This window comes from Sorex fumeus, unplaced genomic scaffold (genome assembly GCF_029834395.1).
Source record: "Sorex fumeus unplaced genomic scaffold, SorFum_2.1 ptg000043l, whole genome shotgun sequence".
Classification (NCBI taxonomy): Eukaryota; Metazoa; Chordata; class Mammalia; order Eulipotyphla; family Soricidae; genus Sorex; species Sorex fumeus.
In genome coordinates this window covers 49,340,034-49,363,121 of record NW_026606100.1, presented here as the reverse complement: position 1 = coordinate 49,363,121, position 23,088 = coordinate 49,340,034, and the positions used below count along the sequence as shown (strand labels likewise).

The 23,088-nt window shown below is 48.1% G+C and overlaps 1 protein-coding gene across 1 annotated transcript in view; it reads right to left on the bottom strand.

Annotated features, from left to right (window-relative positions):
• Nucleotides 1-23,088, bottom strand: part of WDR11 (WD repeat domain 11) — a 49,798-nt gene that overhangs the window by 19,843 nt on the left and 6,867 nt on the right. Inside the window, exons 3-12 of the mRNA XM_056120400.1 lie at nt 20,517-20,670; nt 19,072-19,245; nt 15,139-15,325; nt 11,270-11,435; nt 10,736-10,850; nt 9,573-9,768; nt 7,965-8,068; nt 4,523-4,699; nt 2,451-2,535; nt 1,007-1,113 (exon numbers count right to left, since the gene is read on the bottom strand). Coding sequence (XP_055976375.1) covers nt 1,007-1,113; nt 2,451-2,535; nt 4,523-4,699; nt 7,965-8,068; nt 9,573-9,768; nt 10,736-10,850; nt 11,270-11,435; nt 15,139-15,325; nt 19,072-19,245; nt 20,517-20,670 — 1,465 coding nt within the window. The remainder of the gene's footprint in view (nt 1-1,006; nt 1,114-2,450; nt 2,536-4,522; nt 4,700-7,964; nt 8,069-9,572; nt 9,769-10,735; nt 10,851-11,269; nt 11,436-15,138; nt 15,326-19,071; nt 19,246-20,516; nt 20,671-23,088) is intronic.

Genomic DNA, 23,088 nt, shown 5'->3' with positions numbered 1-23,088 from the left:
CAAGGTCCTCATCTGGAAACTCACTGGGTTGTAGGTCTTACACAATTCCGAACAAGTCTGTTTGTTAGAATGTTTTCTATTATAAAGCTTTTAAGTTCCCAAACTAATTCCTGAAACCCGATCATGAATAACTTTGTAACTCCATGGGGACCACATTACAAAAGTGGCCAATTTAAACTAATGGACCAGAAAGACCTGACAGGGGCTGAGGGCACCTGCCTTACCTGCAGCCGACTGGGCTCAGCGCCAGGCTCTGCCTGGCCCTGAGCACCAATGGAAGGAGTCCTGGGGCAGTGCTGAGAAAGACCCCCATACCACTGGGTGTGGTCCCATCAGTCCTCTCCCCATGCCCCCAAGAAACCTGATCCTGAACTTGTTAAGAGTTTCTTACAGGGCGCATGTGCTGCCTGAGCCCGTGTGCTGCTTGCACCTGCGTGGCCGAGCACATGTGGTGTCTGAGCACATGTGTCGCCTGCATCTCCCCTCGAGATGTGGACTTTTGTGCTTTCCTATCTAATGCTGGGGGATGTGTAGGGGTTCTCTTCGCCATTGGAGAAGCCCACGTTCTCTCTTGAGTGCGCTGCTGTCTCTCTTACTCGCCACCCTTCAAAAACCCTCTAAATAAAATCTGTTTACTTAAAAAAAAAAAAAAAGAGTTTATTACAGGGGTCAAAAATGTTTAAAGAAATTAATCATGTCTAACTTCCAAGACTTATTTTAAATCTGTGTTTTAGTTCCCTATAACAAGGAACTTAAAAGCAGAACTTCTATTTCTAATTCTGATCAGGCTAACAGTAGGTACTCATTCCCATTTCACCAAGCATTGCAGTAAACCTCCAAGCAAAAGACAATGGCTCCTTTTTAGGGGAATCATTACAGAACAGAAAATGAATCTATAAGCACATGATGCAAGACACAGGGTGAAAGAATGTCAGCGCGTGTTTTATAAACAGCATTTCTGTCTCTCTCATAACAAACCACAATTTCTAATGGTCCAAACACCCACCTGTGGGAAGATGGACCAGCTGCAGCTCATTTCTCACTAATCCCATGTTGTTGGGTGTTGAAGTGGCGAAAGAGAGAAAGCCAGTCAGACTCGTCCACTCGATGCCCCTGCAAAAGAAATTAGACACGAACGCTGCGTTTGCTCGATGCTCTTATGTAAAAAGCAGCAGCAAGTTGCAAATTCTCAGCACACACCAAAGCGTAATCAATACATTTATCTGACTGTCCAAAGCTTAATCAATACACTTATCTGACTGTCCAAAGCTTAATCAATACATTTATCTGTCTGCGTCTCAGTTTTCAGCTGGAGAAGCAGCGCATACTCTCAGTGTTGGCACAAAAGGCTGGAGGACGCGGCCTAAATTCTGTCACCTTCCCACGGATGACAAGCCTCGGTACCTGCTTGGTAACCTGGCAACGGTGGCAGTGCTGACTGCCTAGAGGCGGAGGCCATTGAAGAGCCACACACAGCACGGTCCTCGGCACAAGGGCCGCCAGGGAGGGCCTGAGCTATCCAAGGAAACTACGAACAAAAGCCTGGGCTGAAAGGTGCAGCGAGAGAAGAAAGGCAGGGAGAGAGGAGACAACAGAGGGCTGACGGAGAGATGGACACCCGTTGTGCGCCCCAAGAGCTGAAGGCCCACTGCAGGGGACATTACCACGCCATGCATGTCAGGAGGCCCCGGAAGGGCGCGGTGTAACGTGGGAGCTGTGCCATAGAACAGGGTGCCGGGGAGCTGGCACAACAGGCTGGGCACAGGCGCTGCTCGGCGCAGGCCTGGGTAAAGTTCCCAGCACCACACAGTGCCCTGAGGACACTGCAAGTGGCTTCAAAAGGACACATCTGGGCTGGAGCGATAGCACAGCAGGTAGGGCGTTTGCCTTGCACGCGGCTGACCCAAGTTCGATTCCCAGATTCCCAGCATCCCATATGGTCCCCTGAGCACCGCCAGGAGTAATTCCTGAGTGCAGAGCCAGGAGTGACCCCTGTGCATTGCTGGGTGTGACCCAAAAAGAAAAAAAAAAAAAAGAGACACATCTTGCAGCATAAGGCAGCAGTGAGGGCTCGAAAACTGTCAATGCAGTCAGGGCTGTGACGCCGACAGGGCCACCCTCTCTCCTTCAGAAAACCACAACTGCTCAGAGTGTGTGGCCGAAGGGTCCCTGCAGAGCCGGCCGAGCACTGGGCGGGGAGAAGCTCCCGAGCACTGTGGGCCGTGTGCAGAGGAGAACGGGCCTCCCCTCTGTTTCGGCCAATAGTCCAAACATCACACAGTGGAATGCAAAGCAAAGCCACCCTGATGTCCCGATCACGGCACACAGGTCACACCCCCCGGCTCCCGGAGCAGGAACAAGCCCCGATCTGGATGCATTCCTGGGTGGCAGGAGTTCACAGGGCAGAGGCCAGCAGCGGGGCCGGGGTCACGCGGCCGGCACGCACCCACCTGACCTCGCAGGAGTGGACGCTCAGCTCCTTGTGCAGCAGCCCGCTGGTGAGGTGGTACACCAACACAGAGCCGGTGCTCGTGCCTGCGGAGACGGGGAAGAAGACAGTCTGGGCGGCCCCACAGACACAGACCTCGGCCTGACACCTTGCACGGCTCGCCACATCCCCGAGGGACCCGGGCTCGGGGTGCCGGGGTGCATGATGTCTGTTTATTTTTCAAGCAAGAGTTTCTCTGTCTTTCCTGCGATGAAAAATAAGCCCGAGTTTCATGGCTCTGAGACGAAACTGCTAAGGACACAGATGGACTCCCGCCTACTACTCCAACGCCTTACTCATGCTGGACAGACAGCGGAGAGGGGAAGGGGCTGGCCTTGCACACGGCTAGCCCAGGTCTGCACCTCAGACGCCCCCACCATACCCCTACCCCGGAGCCCCGCCAGGAGAGACCCCGGAACGTAGAGTCAGGCTAAGTCCTGAGCACAGTGGGTGCAGCCCCCAAACACATTTCAAAAGCCTTTTTCTAAGGGGGGGGGGGGTCTTTGGGGTTGGAAGCCGGAACGCCGATCATGACTATTCCTCAGAAAGGCAACGAGCAGAACTCACTCCCAGAGTTTTCCGATTTTCTCCACAGACTTTGCTGTTGTTCAACCTTTCAGTCAGGAGATGTTAACGGAGGCCACTAGCTGTGAGCCTGGCAGCGAGTGGCCCGTGTCTGGTGCAGGCTCTGCTCTGTCCTTACAAACCACCTGCACACACTGAATTGGGGCTTTTCTCTAGTGAACGTGTGGATCGCAGAAAGCCGGTCTGCGGGTGAGGGAGTGAGGAGGCAGGGAAACGCATGAGGCACACGAGAGTCATCACTCCCGTGAACTGCAAGACGGTGTGCAGCGACCATCGCGCCCAAGGCCGTCGCGTTCTCGGGCAACACGTCTAAAGCCCAGTCAGAAGGGCCTCGGCAGCCCTGGGAAAGCTGCGTCTCAGTTCTGAGAATGTTTCTCGGTGTGAACTGAGAACTGTGAACAGTGTAATCGGGCAATGACTTTGTCACTGAACGTGACATGAAAGGGCCCGGGGGTCATACGGGACAACGGAATACACCCAAAGCAAGACAGTCACGCTAGATGGAATCCACGTTCAGCTTACTGACAAATCAAGCTTCGGACTGAGCAGGGGTGTGATCTGCCCAGCAGGGTTCAGGACACCTGGGGCTCCCCGCAACTCTCCGCAGGGCCCCCGAAGGCTGGGCTCTGCTCTCGCCTGCAGTGCCAGCACAACCAGGCCACACAAGGGCCTCCAGGGACAGCCCAGTGGTGCTCCTGGGACCATGCGGTACCGGGCATCAAACCAGGGCTGGCCCCAAGCAAGGCATGTGCCTTAACCCTGATGAAGTTGTTCCAGCCCCAGCTTCAGATAAAAAAAAAAAAACCTCTTATAGAAAAGCACAGAATTATACCTATGCATCATCTATTCCATAGTCATACCTCCCGGCACTGAGAAATTATCTCAAGAATTGCTCCAACATCTATTAACCTGACATCGCAATAAACGTACATGTAAATGAGCAAATTCTAACTTAATCCATCCAGGAAGTTCAACAGAAATCAATAGTTCTAGAGAAAAAGTCAGCATGTGTCTGCATTGAGATAAATCTGGGCGACATGTCCCGGGCAGAGCGAGGGATGGACGGAGGAGCACTGCTGCTAGGGACCAGGGATGAGTCTCCACTGTGATACAAGTAAAAAGACAGGTGGATGAAAAGGGGGTGCAGTCTAGGCCACACCCGGCTGTGTTCAGGGGTTCCTCCTGGCTCTGTGCTCACAGATGACTCCTGGCGGGGCCCGGGGTTCGATCTGAGGTGCAGGGGATAGAACCCGGGTCCACCGAGTGCATGGCAAGGGCCCTACTTGCTGAACTATCTTTGGCCCCCAAAAGAAGTCTCTGTAAGTCTCCCATAAGCCGCCTCCTTCTTCTAAAGCCTCCTCTGTGGCTGTCCCGGTCACTAGCAGAGGAGAAGGTGCCCCGTACCGTGGACCTGGCGTGAAGGCGAAAGAACCCAGGGCTCGTACTCACCCACCGCCAGCAGAGGCTGATACATCTGGATGTTCTTGGTGGTCAGCGGTGGGCACATCCGGATGGCGAACTGTGGCGGGGGCAGTCCCGAGAGCAGCCCCGTGAGCAGGAACTTGAGCTGCACCTCCTGCAAGAGGGGGCTTCTGGGGTGGTCCTCCCCAGCAACCGCACTTTGTCCTGATTAAAAAAAAATACATATATACACCTACCTTAATCACAAGCATGCTGATCTGAAGACTCAAACAAACTCTCGCAGACACGCCCAAGGTCTGAAAAAATGTCCCTGAAGGGTCCGAGCGATTATGGGGAGGATGCTTGTTTGGCAGTCCACCAGGAATCAATCCCTGACACTCCATCTGGTCCCCCAAGCCCCGCCTGGAGTGATCCCTGAGTACAGGGCCAGGAGCAAACCCTGAGCACCACCGGGTGCTCCTCAAAATTCCAAAAGAAAAGAGGTCTGGAAGGTGAGATGTGGAGCTCTTAGGGCCAAAAGTCGAAGGCAATGCTGCACTCGGCTCTCAGACCCAACCACATGGCGTCTCAGCTCAGAGAAGGGACGTTCCGGCGTGCGGCTGTCCAGTGAGGGGCTCTCTTCTCGAGGATGGCCCACTGAAGCCTGACTCCCTCCTACCAGGGCACTGAGCAGTCAGATCAGAGAAGCGCTTCCCGGGAGAGGGTGTCACTATCGTCACACTGGAGGGTGCTCTCCACCGGGTCCTGGGAAACTGGCGGTCACAAGCGCCAGGCTCAGAGAACTCATTTCAGCTCGTAATGACAAGTCTGAGTGTGTCGATGTAATTATGTTGGATGCTTTCGGATTTAATTAAGTTTTCTAATTGAACGCCTCAGATAGTATAAACACGAAATATGGATTGCCTATCAAACACAGAAACTGTCCACCTCAATAGTTATCTCAAGTGGCATTATGTTGAGATACGGCACTTGTCTGTAGGTTATGAAGGTTGAAACTAAAAAGATGATTCCAGTAAAACTATTCTGGAAAAATAAGTATATGCAAAGGCCCACAAAGTCAAGACTGTTCACTAAAAGGAGATACTAATTTTCTCCCTCCCTTCCAGTCACTGCCTGAACACTGGATTCAGTTGTAAAAAAAGACAATAAATAATCCGCGGAGGGGAAGGAGACGTGCAGGGGGGAGGGTGATTGCCTTGCACACGGCCGACCTGGCTTCACCCCTTGGCATCCCAAACGGTCCCCTGAACGCCGTTAGGAGTGATTCCTGAGCAAGCCCTGAGCATCGCTGGATGTGGCCCACCCCCTTACCTCCCCTGACGCCCCCAGACCAAAAAAAAAAATGGTGGGAGAGCAGATCTATGAATACACACACGAACTGGTGGAAGGGAAAAGGTAAATCATTACCAAGTTGTGAGTACCTACGATCTTTGAAGACTCTAGGGTCGTTTTAACAATAGTGTTATTTTACAATCTGTGAGATGTACAGAAAACGGCCATCCATTATGAGCCCATATGATCTCCCTTATGATCTCAGAGAGAGGCTACAGCTCCTTACCAACAAGTAATGGGCAAAACGCGGAGCCCTGGTGACCTCCCTGATCTTCCTCAAGCAGCCTCCCAGCAACCCTCCCTGGCAGACGGCGGCAGTTCAGGGACGAGCGAGAGCCGCCTTCACCGAGTGAACAGAAATCACGCGTCTAAGTGGAACTGAATTGCTTTCAATTACCACTAAGGACACAGAAAACTTTAAATGAAAAGTGTAATTGAAAGTTTTAATTAAAATGTTTTCAACTTACAAAGCTTTATTTGATACTTTTTAATCAACTATGTTGTCATAAATTGCCGTGCGATCCGTATACTTTTGTCCCTTAAAAAAACTGTCATTTGCTTTTTTCTACTATAGAGAAGCCTGTGTTCTCTTTTGAACAGCCCTCTCTCTCTCTCTCTCTCTCTCTTTCTCTCTCCCCACCCCTCCTCTTACACTGTAGCACTGTCCTCCCGTTGTTCATCGATTTGCTCAAGTGGGCACCAGTAATGTCTCCATTGTGAGACTTGTTGTTACTGTTTTTGGCATATCGAATACGCCACGGGGAGCTTGCCAGGCTCTGCCATGCAGGCGGGATACTCTGGGTAGCTTGCCGGGCTCTCCGAGAGGGATGAAGGAATCAAACCCGGGTCAGCCACGTGCAAGACAAATGCCCTACCCACTGTACTATCACTCCAGAACCTCCAAACAAGCTCCTCTTACACATCTAAGTAAATCTTTCAAAATAACTATTTGTCTACACACACACACACACACACACACACACACACACGCGCGCGCGCACAATTTATCTCACTTAGATACCTACGCAGCATGACATTTCAAGTTCCTATGGGATTTGTGCTACTGATTAGTTCTGTGCGTGTGTATCTATTGACACTTTTCACTTGATATTTTATACTAAGCTGCTGATAAGGTCAATTAACTTGGAAAATTGTTTTACTGATGAAATTAACATCTGCCAAACAAAAATTCTGCAAGTGGATTTATGTCTGAAAGAGGGAGAAAAATTAAGGCTGGAGCGATAGCACAGTGCATAGGGTGTTTGCCTTGCACACAGCTGACCCGGGTTCAAATCCCAGCATCCCATATGGTCTCCCGCCAGAGGTATTACTCTGAGCACCGCCAGGAGTAATTCCTGAGTGCAGAGCCAGGAGTAACCCCTGAGCATTGCCAGGTGTGACTCAAAAAGAAAAAAAAAAAGATGGAGAAAACTTTAAATATGCAGGTATGATACGGCAAAAGTATTTCCCTCCAGGTAGGACGGGAAGGTGGGTCTGGCCTGAGCTCTGGGCGGCACGAGGACAAGAGGTCAGGGTCCAGCACTGGGCTCGAGACAAGCTGGTAGACGCTCACCTGGTTCAAGGCCCTGTGCTGAGTGCTAAGAATACGAAGCTAAGTCCGAGACCTTTCCACCCTGGTGGAGTGGTGATTTATCAGAGGAATTGGATGAGCAAAAACATGGTCCCAAGGGAGCCAATAAGCATCAGTGACCACAAAGAACAGTTACATAAAGCTTGCCTGAGAGATGAAAACACAGCAACAATCCACTGGAATACTGAATTAGCGGCAGCAGGAAAGGGAGAAAGGAAGCGAGGATTTAATCCTGAGCCAGAGACCAGTGGGTACGACAGCCAGGAGAATCATGGAACCACCGGCTACATCCACTAATTACCTGCCTTGATGCCGTCTCTTTCATTTCTATTAAGTCTCTCATGGATGAACGCTTCTCTAATTCTAGCTACGACCAGGCTACGACGGCTGGCACTTGTAATACTTCCGTATTTTCTTTCAGAAGGAATGATTCCCCACTTCCATTTTCTCAAGTACTGACTTGACCATAACCGCAAATACTGACCCAGGCTTTCTCCTTCCAACAGAATTCCTGATGTCTTGAAGAGTGAGTGGGGAAGAGCTTACCGATCATGTTATCCAAGGACAGGTCTGGGAGTTTGCTCTGGAGAACACCGACAGGGATCCCGCAGAAGGACACGGGTGAGTACAAAGGCGACACACCGGAGCTACTGCCAAGACACAGCGGGCGGAGACTCACACACCGACACCTGCACCCATCAGCACGCAAGCCGGGCCCTCCACACCCACGACCACTGTTAGAGACTTTATTCATCCATCCCCAACCCCCTTTGTGGGGAGGGACCTACACAGTGCTCAGGGCTTACTCCTTGCTCTGTGCTCAGACATCACTCCTGGCAGGGTTCGGGGGATCATGTGGGGTTCTGGGGACCAAAAGGCGTTGGCCAGACACAAGGCCATCCTCACCCAGCCTCTGTTCAGTTCCCCATAAATAATCTTTAGTAATTTTATTAAAGTCTTAACTATCACTGTATCACTGTCATCCTGTTGTTCATCGATTAACTATACTAAAAAAAAAATTCATTTTCAATCAGGGCCAGAGAGATAGTAGAGTGGGTAGGGCATTTGCCTTGTACGTGGCTGACCCTGGCTGAATCGCCAGCACCACATACAGATGCCTGAGCCTCATCCTGAGTGACCCCTGAGCACAGAGTCATAAGTAAGCCCAGAAACTGCTGGGCATGACACCCAAACAAAAACGATGAATTTTTTAATGGTACGAAGTATGTCATTTCCAGATGACAATAGCACTTTATAGAAAGCGAGGTGGGTAGGGAGACGGCACGGCGGATAGGGTGCACACCAGGCACCCAGCCAGTTTCACTCCTGTCACCACACGGTCCCTGGAACATCACTAAGTGCAGTCCCTTGGGGTGGGCCAGGTCATCTCTGGCCCTGCAGCACAGAACAGCCTCTGGCCCTTGCACTGTGCCCGGCCCAGCAGGGAACTCTGGGCCTCCTGAGCACCACTCAGGAGATGTCTCCTCACAAAACAAATTTTTTTTTTTGGTGTTTTTTTTGGGTCTCACCCGGTGATGCTCAGGAGTTACCCCTGGCTCTGCACTCAGGAATTACTCCTGGCGATGCTCGGGGGGACCCTATGGGATGCTGGGAATTGAACCCGGGCGGGCCATGTGCAAGGCAAACGCCCTACCCGCTGTGCTATTGCTCCAGCCCCCAATTTTTTTTAACAAAAATCTTCTTTTCTTTCACTATTCATAATTGTTTTTATTTGCTTTTTTTTGTATTTTTTCTTTTCATTTTTATTCTAATTGAAATATTTTATTAATTTTTTTTTTTACTTCTTTTTTCCCGGCTCCTAAGCCCCTTTATTTAACGTGACCCTGATCCCGGTCACTCCTGCATCTCCGTCCTCATCTGTACAAGGAATCCGACCTTTCCTCCTCCTGGGACAGCAAACCTCAACAGGACTTGTTTAATGGAAGATTTAGAAAGAAAGAAAGAAAGAAAGAAAGAAAGAAAGAAAGAAAGAAAGAAAGAGAGAAAGAAACCCAATTACGAGTCAGGCCACATGACCTGTCACGTTTACTCCGCGCCCCGCCAAGCCCGGGCTCCAGCCAGGTGCTCCCCTTTACTTTTTTATTTTTTTTAATAAAAGTCGTCAAAAGAGTTGAACCCGAGGGACGCACTTACCAGCTTCGGGAGCCGCGGTCCCAGGCGGTGGACCTGAGCTCCCAGATCATGACACGGCCGTCGCTCACCAGCAGCGCAGCCGTGTTCTCGTTGACAGGGCAGCACACGGCGCTGAAGGGCCGCACGGTTTTGGTCACCCTGATGGCATCGCACTGGCTTCGGAGGTCATAGGTCAGCTCCTGCACCGGATCTGGGTCTTATGCAGCATAAGAGAGACCGGCTGAGCCGGCTGCTGCCGGTTCGGATTTAAACAAGCCCCCCTCTAAGAGGACACTGACCCTTCAGGGAAGATCATGGGGATGACTGACTTTCCCTTCTACAATGACTGCTACTGTCTTCATAATAGAAGGTTAATGTTGGTCTACCAGGCCCAATTGCCGAAACAGCAACTATAATCAAGAGCTTGTTTTCAAATATTTAGAAGAGCAATTTTTTTTTTTTTTTAAACTTTGTAAGAGGATGCTGTGGATACTGTGGTACGTGATTTAAAAACCAACAGTTCGGTAGAGACCAGAATAACCCAGAAATGCCTATAATAAGCCCCAAAACAATTCGACTTTACGTGCGGACAGTCACTTTCAACCTTTCCTTGGTACATCATTTCAAAACAATCTTTTTTACTCCCCAAGACAACTGAATGCTTAGGAAATGATGTGACTTTAAAACAGAAACTCCTGGGCTGGAGAGACAGCACAGTGGGTAGGGCGTTTGCCTTGCATGCGGCCGACTCGGGTTCGATTCCCAGCATCCCATATGGTCCCCTGAGCACTGCCAGGAGTAACTCCCGAGTGCAGAGCCAGGAGTAACCCCTGTGCATTGCCAGGTGTGACCCAAAAAGAAAAAAAAAATAACAGAAACTCCTACAGCAGAGAAGTGAAAGGGATACAATAATAAAGGGTGATACAATGTTGGACTTGTGCTAAAAAATAAACTCAGAAGAAGTATCTATTGGCTCAAGGGTACTGCCAGAAGGACTCTCAGTATCTCTCTCCTTAACAATACTGAGATGAATCCAACGGCTCAAGAGCCAGATGCGAATCACACTCTACTTTCTCAAGGCAGAGATTCTCATCAGCTATGATTTGTGTGTCTGATATTTGCTACATGGAACTTTTTAACTTTCCAGAAAAAGCAGTAAACATTATTGTGAGATACAAACTGACCTGGTTCGTCATTTGAAGAGGTGAAAACATTACTGTAAGATCTTCGAACACGTAAGGTTATACAACCATTTTCATGTAGGCAAAATATGCCATCACGTTGAAAGCAGGGTATTACCTTGAAATAGATGATGTATTAATTTTAAGAACTTAATAATAAATTAAGAAAGCATGCACTGGGAACCTCACAAATTCCTAGAAGATATGGATAAAACACAAGAAAATAAAAACTCAAAAATAATCCCAATTTAAAATATTTTAAAGTTTCACTATAATCTAAAAGAAAAAAAAAAGAAAAAGAAAGAAAAGAGTCTAGTATATATCTCCAAGTCAGAGAATTTCTACGATGAACTAATGCAATCAAAAGTACAGGAAAAAATACAAAGCGACATAAAGTAACACTGTTCCTCTTGAAACGGATATGAAAGATTAATGAGTGTTCATGGCATCTTCCTTCCGTCCACGAGAAGATGCCTTTTCTCTCCCTCCCCCACTCCCAACCAAGCTTGGAGAATGTGTCAGATAAACTCGAGGTACCTGCAGAAACGGAATTCCAGTTCGTTCTATTGCAATCACACCCACGGTCTGGTTGACCTCCAGGTCGAGGATCAGGATCTCCCTTGGGTAGAGCAGCAGCATGTGGTTCCTTTTGGAGGGCAGATAGGCCAGCTGCAGGCAATCGTTCAGAGTGACGAACTCGGCACTGAAATGCACAAGACCTTTCCTTGACTCCAAGGCTCTATTCATGTCAGAAACCGAGCAAAGGACTGGCTTTCGCACTGTCCTGATTGATAAATGTTCTTGAGAAAGACATGGTTAACCTGGGCGAACCCTCAAAAGTTAATCCTTTACAAAAACCAGACCGAGTCCCATATGATGACAGTATTATACAGGCTGGGAGAGACGTGTTTCTGGAACTCTGCAAACATTAATACTCTGAAAAGCATTACAGGGAAGACAGTTTCGTTTTTCTTTTGTTTTCTGGGTCTTGAAATTAAAAGGATTGGAGAGAGCTGAAATTGAGACCAAAGGTGAGGACCGTGTAAGCCAAGGTGAGGACCGTGAGACCCAAGGTGAGGACTGGTGTAAGCAGGCGACTGGAGCCAGAGGCGGTTCTGCAGGGCCCGAGAGGCCCCTCTACGCTGCCTTCGCTCCTGTCTCTGCTGTCTTAAGCCCAGATCCATTCCAGTCCGCAGTCACAGCATTTCCTTGTGTCAATGAGATAGATGAGACTATATGCTGAAATGTACTTCAACAGAATAGACATAATTACTGCTATTTTCTTTGTATGTTATACCTTTAGAAGAGGTCTTACGGCGTAGAGAACAAGAAAGGGGAGCATGAGTGCATAAGAGCCTGGCTCTAGGGTCTAGAGCAAGAGTACAGCATAAGCAGAGTTCATTGGAGAAAACAGAACATCCATAAGTCTAACCTTACAAAACAATTCGGATGACAAAATAATTAGGTATGACGTAGTATAATAAAAAAGGCAGGCTCTCTTAAAATATATCACTGTCATCCCGTTGTTCATTGAGTTGCTCAAGCGGGCACCAATAATGTCTCCATTCGTCCCTGTCACGTGCTAGTGTAGCCCGATGGCATATTGGGGGCTCTTTCAGGGTCAGGGGAATGAGGACTGTAGGATAACACTCTTATATCCTTCCTCAGGTAGCTTAGGTTTATCAGGTCACACCCATCTAAGGACACTGAACTTGTATTGTAAGCAATGTCCTTTCTGTGTGGACACAGGAAGACAGTTAATATTATGCTTTGTAACTTGGGAGTTGGTTGACTCCGAATCATATTTACTCCTGGGCATCTGATTTCTTGACTCAGTTGCCCTTAGTTCCTAGCACCCCAAAAGCAGGGTCCCGACGAGGGACTGAATGGACCCAGGGCAAGCTGTGAGCTACCCTGGCATCGAAATGGGCCAGGCCAAAGAGCCACGATACTCAACTATAAGTTGAGGGCATGATCATGGACAAATGCTGGCATGATCCAAAAGTAAGTAACGACGAGACTAGGACCCTGCTGGAGCTAGGAAGATTAACCTGGCCTGAGGACTGTGGAATGTACAGTGAGATGTTCTCAGGAAGATCCAAACTAAGTTTATATCTCTTACTGTGCTCATACAGAAAGGACATTGCTTACAAGTTCAGTGTCCTTAGATGGGTGTGACCTGAGAAACCTAAGCTACCTGAGGAAGGGCAAAAGAGTGTTATCCTACAGAGGACCATCATTGTTATTGTTTTTGGCATATGGAGTATGCCACAGGTAGCTTGCCAGGCTCTGCTGTGCAGACAGGATACTCTCAGTAGCTTGCTGGGCCTTCAAGAGTGATGGAGACTTTTGGGGCAGCCTCTAATCACCTTTACAGGTATTCCCAGGCAGGCATATATATGCGGGCAGGATACTTTCAGTAGCCTGCCGGATTCTCTGGGAGCAAAAACTAGACAATAAGAGGACCTCCACCTAGTCTCCTGCCCCCAAGCCTGGCTGTCCTCACCGGGGCCCCTTGGAGGGGGGCGGGCTGAGTTTCCCTCCCTGCCCCGAGAAGAGCCCCAGCAGCTGAAGACCTCCGGAACCTAGCCATAGCCATGCTAAGACCATATTCCACACACTCAGACGAGCTTCACGCATGAAAGAACCAGAAGAGGAACCCAGGTGCACGGACCCGGGGCTGAGATCTCCAAGCCTGCTCAGATCGGGACTGGGCCTTCTCTACCCAGATCCTCCATCTTCCAGTAGCTAGGCGTTACACCCACCAACTTAAAATATATAAGGAAGAATAATTTATTTGAACAAAGAGTATGAGAAAAACTAGAACGGCTTAGATTTTATATGTGAAAATGCTATTTACATAGATACTCAGAATGGACTTATATAGCAATTTGCATCTTATCATAAATTCCTCTGGTGATCAGCTAGTTTAGGGGTCTGGAGCGATAGTACAGCAGGCAGGGCGCTTACCTTGCTCACATCTGACTCAGGTTTGATTCCTGGCACCCAATATGGTCCCCCCTGAGCCTTCTCGGAGTGCAGAGCCAGGAGTATCCCCTGAGCACTGCCAAGTCTGGGTGCCCCCTCCCAAAAAAATCACCTAGACTAGAGAGAATAACCTTAGCATATAAACTAAAGTTTTTTTTTAAAAAATGTATTATAAAACTCATTACCAAGAACTGAGGGCAAGAAGTGGGAGGAGACAAGGGGCAGACTAGAAGTGACACAAAGACATGGGTGGCTGTGAGGGGCAGTAACTGTACACAAAAACCGTGACATCAGCACTACTGTAAACATGGGGCCTGAAGCATGGTAATAAATGAATAATGAAAATGGAAGAGTTTTAAAGATGAAGACCAGATTGAACTGGTAAGGCAATAAAAATATCAGGTCACAGCTCTAAGGGAAAAAAGAATTTATTCTAATGTGTAAATTAGCCATTTAAAGTTTTACGCAGTTGCAATACCCAAAATAAAAAAGAAATGAACAGTTCCCAAGTATCAGTCATGTTGATAAGCACTCAAGTCACCAGATTTATTAATACTTTCAACAACCTCGTGAGATGCTTTAAACTCTACATTGAGAGTCTGGGAAAGTGAGATTTGAGCGAAGTTACAGAATCCTCTGAAAGGCACCGAGAAAGCCCCTCCCGGAAGCCTGAGCCCTGACAGGCAAGGCTTGTACCTGAGGGGACCAACAGATCCCACAGGCAGGGTGAGGACAGCGTATTTAAAATGAAAACCCAGTTTCATTCCCCCAGTTTTTGAAGAACTTCAATGGTCCCCATATTAGAACCCCCTACTCATATCTACATGAGTAAAACTCAGGAATTTCCATGGGGGGTGAGGGCGGAGGAGAAAGGCAGCATGGAGCCCACTAGTGAAAACAAAGGAACTTAGTTAAGGACAGAGAAACTGAAAAAAAAAAAAAAACACTCAAATCATTTTTTTTTTCTTTTGGGGTCACACCCAACGATGCTCAGGAATTACTCCTGGTTCATGCACTCAGGAATTACTCCTGGCAGTGCTCAGGGGACCATATGGAATGCTGGGAATCGAACCTAGGTCGGCTGCATGCAAGGCAAACGCCCTACCCACTGTGCTATTGCTCCAGCCCCAAAACAAATCATTTCTGTCAAACAAATTCAAAACTAGTCTCTGGAGAGAGGGGATAAGACAGCTGCCTGCACAGGGTTCAAAACCCGGGACCATATCTGGCTCCCTAGGAGTGAGCCCTGAGCACCACTGGGTACAGCCATCAAAGAAAACTTTTTTTCCCCCCCTCAAAATTAGCATCAAGAGAGGTTGAGATAAAGAATAAAATCTTATCTTAGAACATGGCCCAAAATGTCTTGAATGAGTAGATGGTAACGTTCGCCTCCCGTGAGTGGCACGCCGGCCCCTTACCTCGGTTTCTCTTGTGTGATTAAGATCTTGACTTTATTCAGCGCTTTCTTGGCGCCTGTGGCTGCAGGTGGCTTGCTGTGCGCGGGGCTGGAGTGTGGGCTGGAGATGTACACTTTCTTCCCAGGGCCGGCGGGCGGCTTGGACGGGGAGAAGTCCGAGATGAACACGATGCCCTCGCTGGTCAGGACTAGATTGGGAGAAGCAGAACTCTGATCAGAGTTTAATCAAGTTTAGCAGAGCCTCACTCCAGTACCATTCTGAGAGCACGGTAATGACGATCGGAATAATATTGGAAGAATACTGGCACTGCTGAGCAAGTCGTAAGGAATGTTCCGCAGGCGGCAGGGAAACTGGTGGACCATCACAATTCATCAGAGGCCGCCCAACTGAGCCCTCGAAATTAATGTTTTATATTAAAACGATACCAGAAGGTTACTGGCAGAGAGAGCAAATGTTTGTTCTTGCAAATCAATTCAGTGCATGGACGTTCATTAAAAACCGTTCCTTAGGATAGCCTGTCGCTTCAGCTCCCACAGACTTTCCTGAGTATAAAAATCATGTGATAAAGTAACAAAATGGGAGACTAACACCAAGGAGTGGCCGAGATTAGTACCAGGAATTTTGCTCCATGACTTGGAGGCCAGCCACACGTGTTAGGGGAAAAGGAAGCGCAGATAGAGAAGAGAGCACCAAATAAAGGGTGTTGTGAGGATCCTCCCAGGGTGGGAGAAGTATGCTGAAAGTAGACTATAGATCAAACATGATTGCCACTCAATGCCTCTCTTGCAAACCACAGGACCCAAAAGGAGAGAGTGAACAAAGGGGAATGCCCTGCCACAGTGGCAGGGTGGTATGGGGGGATGGGGGGTGGGAGGGATGCTGGGACCCGTGGTGGTGGAGGATGGGCGCTGGTGGAGGGATGGGTACTTGATCATTGTATAACTGAAACCCAAACACAAAAATGTGTAAGTCTATGATTGTACCTCATGGTGTTTCACTAATAATAAAATAAAATAAAATAAAAAATAAAAATCATGTGAAAGGAGAAAATGCCAGAGAAGAGGGTCTGCATCTCACACCCAGGGTCTGGGGACACTGATTCTTCATCGTGCTCCTGAGCTCCTCGGTCTGAATTCAGCAGCTTTCCTTCCAGAGAATCGGCCTTTGGATGGGGAAAGAGGTTCATTTTCTCTTTCTACAGAGTAACAGCAGATGTGAACAGAGGCTTACTGAGCAGACAGGAAACACACTCAAGGACACAACGTCACAGTTTGCCATACAAATGGTGCCTTTCTGCGACTGTAAAAACGGTCCACCCCTAAACCAGGGCCAAGGAATGCAGTGGTGGGAATGGGACACTTGCCTCCCTGGGCCCCTGCAGCCGATGGGGCTACTTGAGGCCGAGGGAACACCAAGTCTTCAAGTTACAAGTCCGGCCCGCTGATACAGCAGGAAGATGCTGGGTAGATGGAAGCCAGAAAGGGGTTCAGCTTTCTGGCAGCCAACCACGGACAGAGATGCATCCAGACCCAGACACCAGAGCCCAGAACTCGAGATCCTTCCAGCCACTCGCTTCCGGCTTGAGCGTCATGACGTCAGAAGCTGCTGTGGCCCTCAGCACACAGAAGCGTGTGTCTGTGCAGAGCACACACTCCAGTGCTCAGCGGAATGTCCCTTCCACCTCTTCTAGTCGGCCTTGCCCCTTGGCAAATGCTGGTGGGCCGGGAAGGGAGCTGAGGACAGGGCCGCGTGCCTGGCATGGCCAAGGAGCAGAGTTCGATCCCCAGCACCACGTGGTTCTCTGAGCCCAAACAGCACCACCGCTTGGGGTCCAAGCCGGACCTGTCCTGCTGAGGATGTCCAGGAGTACCCCTGGCTCCCTAAGCACTGCTTGGGAGGCCCATCGAAGGAGGGCCTTGCAACAGCACCAGGAGGTGATTGTAAGCGCCACCTGGACTTCTGAGAATTCCTGGGCATAACGCTGGGATCCCCAGCATCAGTGGCCGTGACCCTGGCGTCCCCTGCCCCAGCCCCAGCACCTCAGGACAGCAGTGCTGCTTCACAGGGCCCCAGCACGGAGCTGGTGAGCCAAATAAGCAGGCAAGGGTGCCGGGTCCCCTGACAGTGCTAGGCAGGCCCCGAACATGTACAGATAAAAGGATATTGTTGGATACAAGTGAGAATTCTGAGCCATTACAAACAGGTAAATGCGCTTCTCCGTGGCTAATTCCACCACAGAATTTTGATCAAATATCCACATGGAGCCCGGCTTGGGCTGCTGCTTCTACCAACCTGCCAATCCCCTCTCATTCCCTTCGCCCTGTTCTGCTTCTTCCAGCCCTCTTGGCCCTGGGCACCTGACGACACTAACCCAGCACAGCTTGGATGTCAAGGGTTTGTTCGCAATCCAACTCCCTCGCACCAGGATCCAACCTCCCTGGAGAAAGGAATCCTTGTCTCAGGTCAGATATATCCCAGGTGCCCAGCACGTGTGTGACATACAGCCATAGCTCCAGAGACACCTGAGAGAAAACTCAAGAACGTTTTCTAAATAATTTAGTCACAAGAGTATCAAAAACAGAAATCTAATTTTACCATCAGTGGCTCAGTAAAAGATTAAAAGCACGTTGGCAAAAAAAAAACAATGTGCACGGAAAATCCCCATGGGCTTCCTAAGTGCCTTCCGGCCCTCAAATGCAGGGCACAGAGCAAAGGAACTCTTTGGAAGGAAGGGCATATACTACGTAAAGCTTTACAAGGTTCCTAGAAAAACAAACATACTGAGGTCTGCATCAGAAAAACGCAGTCCCTCTCCACGGCTAAGCTTATTCTATTCACAAACACAGCTCAGAGAAGGTGCAGCTTCCGGGTTTCAATTTCTAACCGTTAAAATACTTGGAATGCTATGGGGGTTATGGTTTAGGGGCTGGGTAATTATGGGCTAGAATTCAACACCAACTAAAATGTACTGCGCTCATTCGCACATCATCGACAAACACCGTGTGTATGTGTCTCTTGTGAATACTGCACCCAGTGTCGACTGCAATTCTATACTGTGAGTTCAAAAAGTGTGGCTGATAACCATGCCGCCAGATCCCGCAGGGTGAGACCTCTCCCCGCCCCAAGGGATCCAGCCTCAGCAGCCAAAAACCTCCAGCACCCAACCACTTAGGGCCATGCTCAGGGCCACTCTCCACATGTGTGGGCCAAGTCTCACCTACAAGTGAACCTTTCCTGGGACCTGCGAATGCAGCCACGTAACACTTCACGGGACACACCCTACCCACAATCCAAGAGAACCACACCACATCTGATGTGATTTAAAGTAGGAGGCAACCAACCTTAGAGGGAAATATTATATTATTTTGGTTCTGCTTTGAGATTCGGGATGGAAACACCCAAAATATGGTGGTGGGAAGGTGTAATGGTGGTGGGATTGGTGTTTGAATATTAAATGTAATCAAATATTGTAAACTACTTTATAAAATTAAAAAAAAAAGCGTGGGTGTTCATTGCATGCATTTGGTGGCCAAGAGCCGCCTCCCCACCCACGGTGAATGGAGGGGGTGTGGGGTGGGGAGGAACTGGTTGGTTATCAGCTGGTGTTTATTCCATCTCGCTGCCATTCCAGTCTCACGCTGCCCCTCATTTCCGTCTCCCAGCGTTAGTTATAGAGAAAATCGTGAAGGACAGGGGCTAGCAATTACACATAGGCATAGTTGCACGATCAACATAAGTAAAGCCCTTCCTTAAGGGGGGGAGTTTCTTCCGGGACAAAATCTCACCCTTCGAGGAAATCCGCCCAAGGGTAGAATTCCATCTAAGGGCGTATTTCACCTTTCCTGAGTCCAAATCCACTTAAACAGTCATCTTAAATATATAGAACCACTATACTAGAGTGACTGACCAGCTCCTGTAGAAACAAGTACTCACGTGTTAAATGCGAAGGGTCAAAGGGGTCAAAAGAAAAGGACAGAATGTTGTCCGCATAGCTCTTCTTCCAGAGTTTGGTGCCCGTGTCTGCATTCCAGAGCACGATATAGTTGGGAGGGTGGATGGCGAGCAGCAGGTCTCGGGACGCGTCCTGATTCCACAGCCACTGCACATCTGCTCGGACCACACGCGGAAGGGCAAAATTCAGAAATCCATCACTTCCAAAGCACTCGGCGAGTGTGTCTCTCATAGTGACATCTTGTCTCCCATAAAACACTCAGACCCTAACTCTGCCCCACGCTGCGTACTCCTGTGTGTCCAGGCCAAAGAAAGCAGCTCATGCTATAGAGAAGTGAGTCTTTGAACATCTGGATATTAAAACCGTACAACGTTTTCAAGAGATCTGATCTATGCTTTTAAAGAAAACTCAAGGAGTTCTGAGCCGATCGTCACTTTAAAACTTTATGTCCAAGACTATCCTCACCATGACTGATAATGCCCAGATGCTTCTCACGATCTTTTAAATGGAGTTAATGAATGGCACTTTGCAGAGTTTCATGATTTCCGACAAGGATAAACAGGATAAAAATCTAGGTCGGTCACTAAATAGCAAGTCCTTATTTTATTAATGGTCATCGCAAATAGCAAGTGCTTAAAATATTTTATTAACGCCCATTTGAAAAATCCACTCAGTCATGACAGCCACTCACTGGGTCTAAGAACCACCATCTTGAGTTTCGGTCAGTAACACAAACAAACAAGTAAAGGAACCATCGATATGAAAATTTTAAAAAAATATGATCACCTCAATTAGTGGAAAGTACTTGAAGGCCAATTCAAAGGCGATCTGCCATGTTTACTTATATTTAGCTTAGGTGACAAGACTGCAGAAGCTTAATTTTCTCACAATAGTTGACGGAGGGTGATGCTGAAAACATTCACCTAACCAAGGCAGAAATCAACTGAGACTTGAGTAATTCTACTCAAAAGTATACTGATAAGAAAAAGGAAGGTTAGCTGTGGCTCAGGAAAACAGGTTGAACACAGTGGAATAAGCTGGGAAGAGATGAAATTTATAATGAGAGAGGAGAGAGAGGAGAGAGGAAATTAAGAGGGGGAGAGAGGGAGAGGGAGAAAGAGAGAGAGAGAGAGAGAGAAAGAGAGAGAGAGAGAGAGGTGCCTGCCATAGAGAAAGGCTAGGGGTGATGGGAGGAACCTGGGAACACTGGTGCTGGGAAATCTAAACTGATGAAGGAACTGGTGTTGGAACACTGTATGACTGAAACCTAACCATCAACAGCTTTGTAAGGGTCTATCTCAAAGCGATTCAATTAAAATATGTATGAAAGTGTCACCAATAAAACTCGAAATTAAATAAAAATTTTAAAAAGTCAGAAGTAAACTAAGCTGAGTGGGGAAAGTCCGCAGTGGTGGACCGTGCTCACCCTGAATGGGCTTGGCGTGCTCCTGGATCTCACACTGCGCCAGGCCGGCGACAACATCCCACACGATGATCTTCCCACTGACGTCGGCGGAAGCTAAGCGCAAGGAATATGGTGAGCCAATGTTATGGTGGTAATTTTCCCTGGCCCATTTAACCTAGTATCAAGAAGAAAATCAAACCAAGTAAATACTTGCCCTGGAGACACCTTAACGTAACTTTCATAAGACATTTACTAAAAGACATTAGAATCCATACAACATTCCCTGTTGACGGCACACAAATCGAAACATGCAAATACGAGGAAACTGCCTTCTCTCTAGAAAGTTAAACATTTTCACCTTTTTTTTCGCCAAACATAATGGACCTCAACTTCTTTTAAAACACACTAAGGGTCCTACATTTAAAATGAGAAATGATGCAGAGTTCGATTTTTTGAGAGATCCAGATGAAATTACCAGACTATCGGACCACAAAACAGTATGGTAGAATAATCAAGAAACTGTGAACTAACAACAACTGATGTTCTAAAACGTGGAAGGAAATGTTTTTCTGTAGGGTCTTCATCCAACTTAAATAGGACAAATACGCAAAAACCTTGTGAAGGAAAAGATAGGGAAAAATATTAACATGCCACATCTAAAATCCCTGTCTTCCATGAAGTTGAAAAGACATCTAAGTTTAAATATCTAAGTTTATTCTTTTTTTAAAAAAAATAAGTGTGTCTTATACACTAGCAACACAAGAACAGAATTTTTATAGGGGTCACACTCAGCGATGCTAAGGGGAGGGGCCACCAGAGGTGCATGCTAAGGGGAGGGGCCACCAGAGGCGTGTTGCTAAGGGGAGGGGCCACCAGAGGCGCGTTGCTAAGGGAAGGGGCACCAGAGGTGCGTTGCTAAGGGGAGGGGCCACCAGAGGTGCGTTGCTAAGGGGAGGGGCCACCAGAGGTGCTTTGGAGTCCACATGGTCACATCCCGGGGATTTGGTGCCAGGGGTTGAACTTAGGCCCTCCCAGAAGCCAGTCACGAGCTCTACCACATACGCTACATCCCTGGGCCCGCTAACTTAGAAACACATCTGCACTGGTGCTAATGTCCAGTATAGTTTTATATTTACATATCTACTACCCAGAGGTAAGTATTAGTCTAGTCCTTGTGAATGGACTAGTGACCCCTCTTGAGATCGCAACATACACGCTCCCATAAGTGTGTCAAGACTTTCAAGTGCCTTGACTTGTTTCTGGACATGTACCATGTTTATAAACATCCTGGTTTCTAGCAACATAGAGAAAACACCTGCTTTTAAAAGTGCTTCACAAGTTCTGCAGCCAGCCATTGCTGGCCTCTCGTCACTAGAGAATACATAGCAATATCTGGTATGTTGCAAACTTTCAAGATAGCCTAAAGTTTAAAAAGTTGGTACATTAGTTATATCTGATGGATGTGAATTTGCCGCCTTGTTTACTTTTGTGTCAAGAGCTAAAACTGTGACCCTAACTTCCTCTTATTGGTGGGTAATAACTGAAAATAAAGACTTTATTTTCATGCTCAAAGAAATAAAAAAATAAAACAGAAACACAACGCCAGCATCAATCAGGCTGAACCTAACCCCAGCACTGGGACTAGAACACATTCCACCGCTGAGCCAAGGCCTCCGCTGCCCAGGAACTTGGTCATGACCTCCCCTCTTCCTCTGCTTCTTGTTTTCTTAACCAAGTCGTAATTTGTGATGTGACATGTTGATGATTAGGTTTCTTGTTTTCTTGACCAAGTCACTGCTCCCTTTTACCTCGTTTCAACTTATCAATGACCCAGGAATTGAAAGCTCCTGCAGCCTTGTAACAAGCCTTATTCATATCCCAAGTCTCAGTCACGGCCTGGTGCCCAAAAGCAGAGTTCAACAAATACAGTTCCAAAGGTGGTTTCAAGACAACAGACACTTCAGAAACATCTGCGTGCTGGACGGGCAGAGTTTGCAAGTGCACTCGCCCAAAGGCCTTGAGGTCTTCCCTGGGCAGGATCACAGAGGTTTTTTTAATTTTTAGCCAGCAACACAGTCCCCAGTAAAACTGTTAGTTTGTCTTTTAAGGCCATGAAATTTGATCTCCTAAAGAAAAAAAAAAAAGAGTCCTCTAAGGCATCTGTTTCCAGAATAGGGAGGCTTTGTCCAAACTGCACAATTGTTCAGACCAAGTCACTTTTCCCTACAAGCGATGGATTGAGTGTTTCCAGAGATGTTTCAGCTGCCCTCCCTCATCCTGGCATTCGCAGATTCCTCACTGGCTTTCATTTTGATCCATGCACACCAGTGTCTTCCCTTTGTCCACGGGCCTGAAACAACGAAAACCGCTGGTTGGAGCCATCCACAGCTAGCAGCCAACTCAACCACGCTGCCGGAGCCAGCCTTAGCTTTCATCACGACCAACAGGTGCTGTGCTTCAGGTGCAAGCACCAAGGTGCTACGGGGAGGCTTTTCCTTTAGTCCCAGTCCTCCTCCACATCTGACACTGACCTTGCCGAGATCTGTCGGTCCCACCGCTTCCAATGAAGTAGGGCCGTTAGCTGCTTCCATCA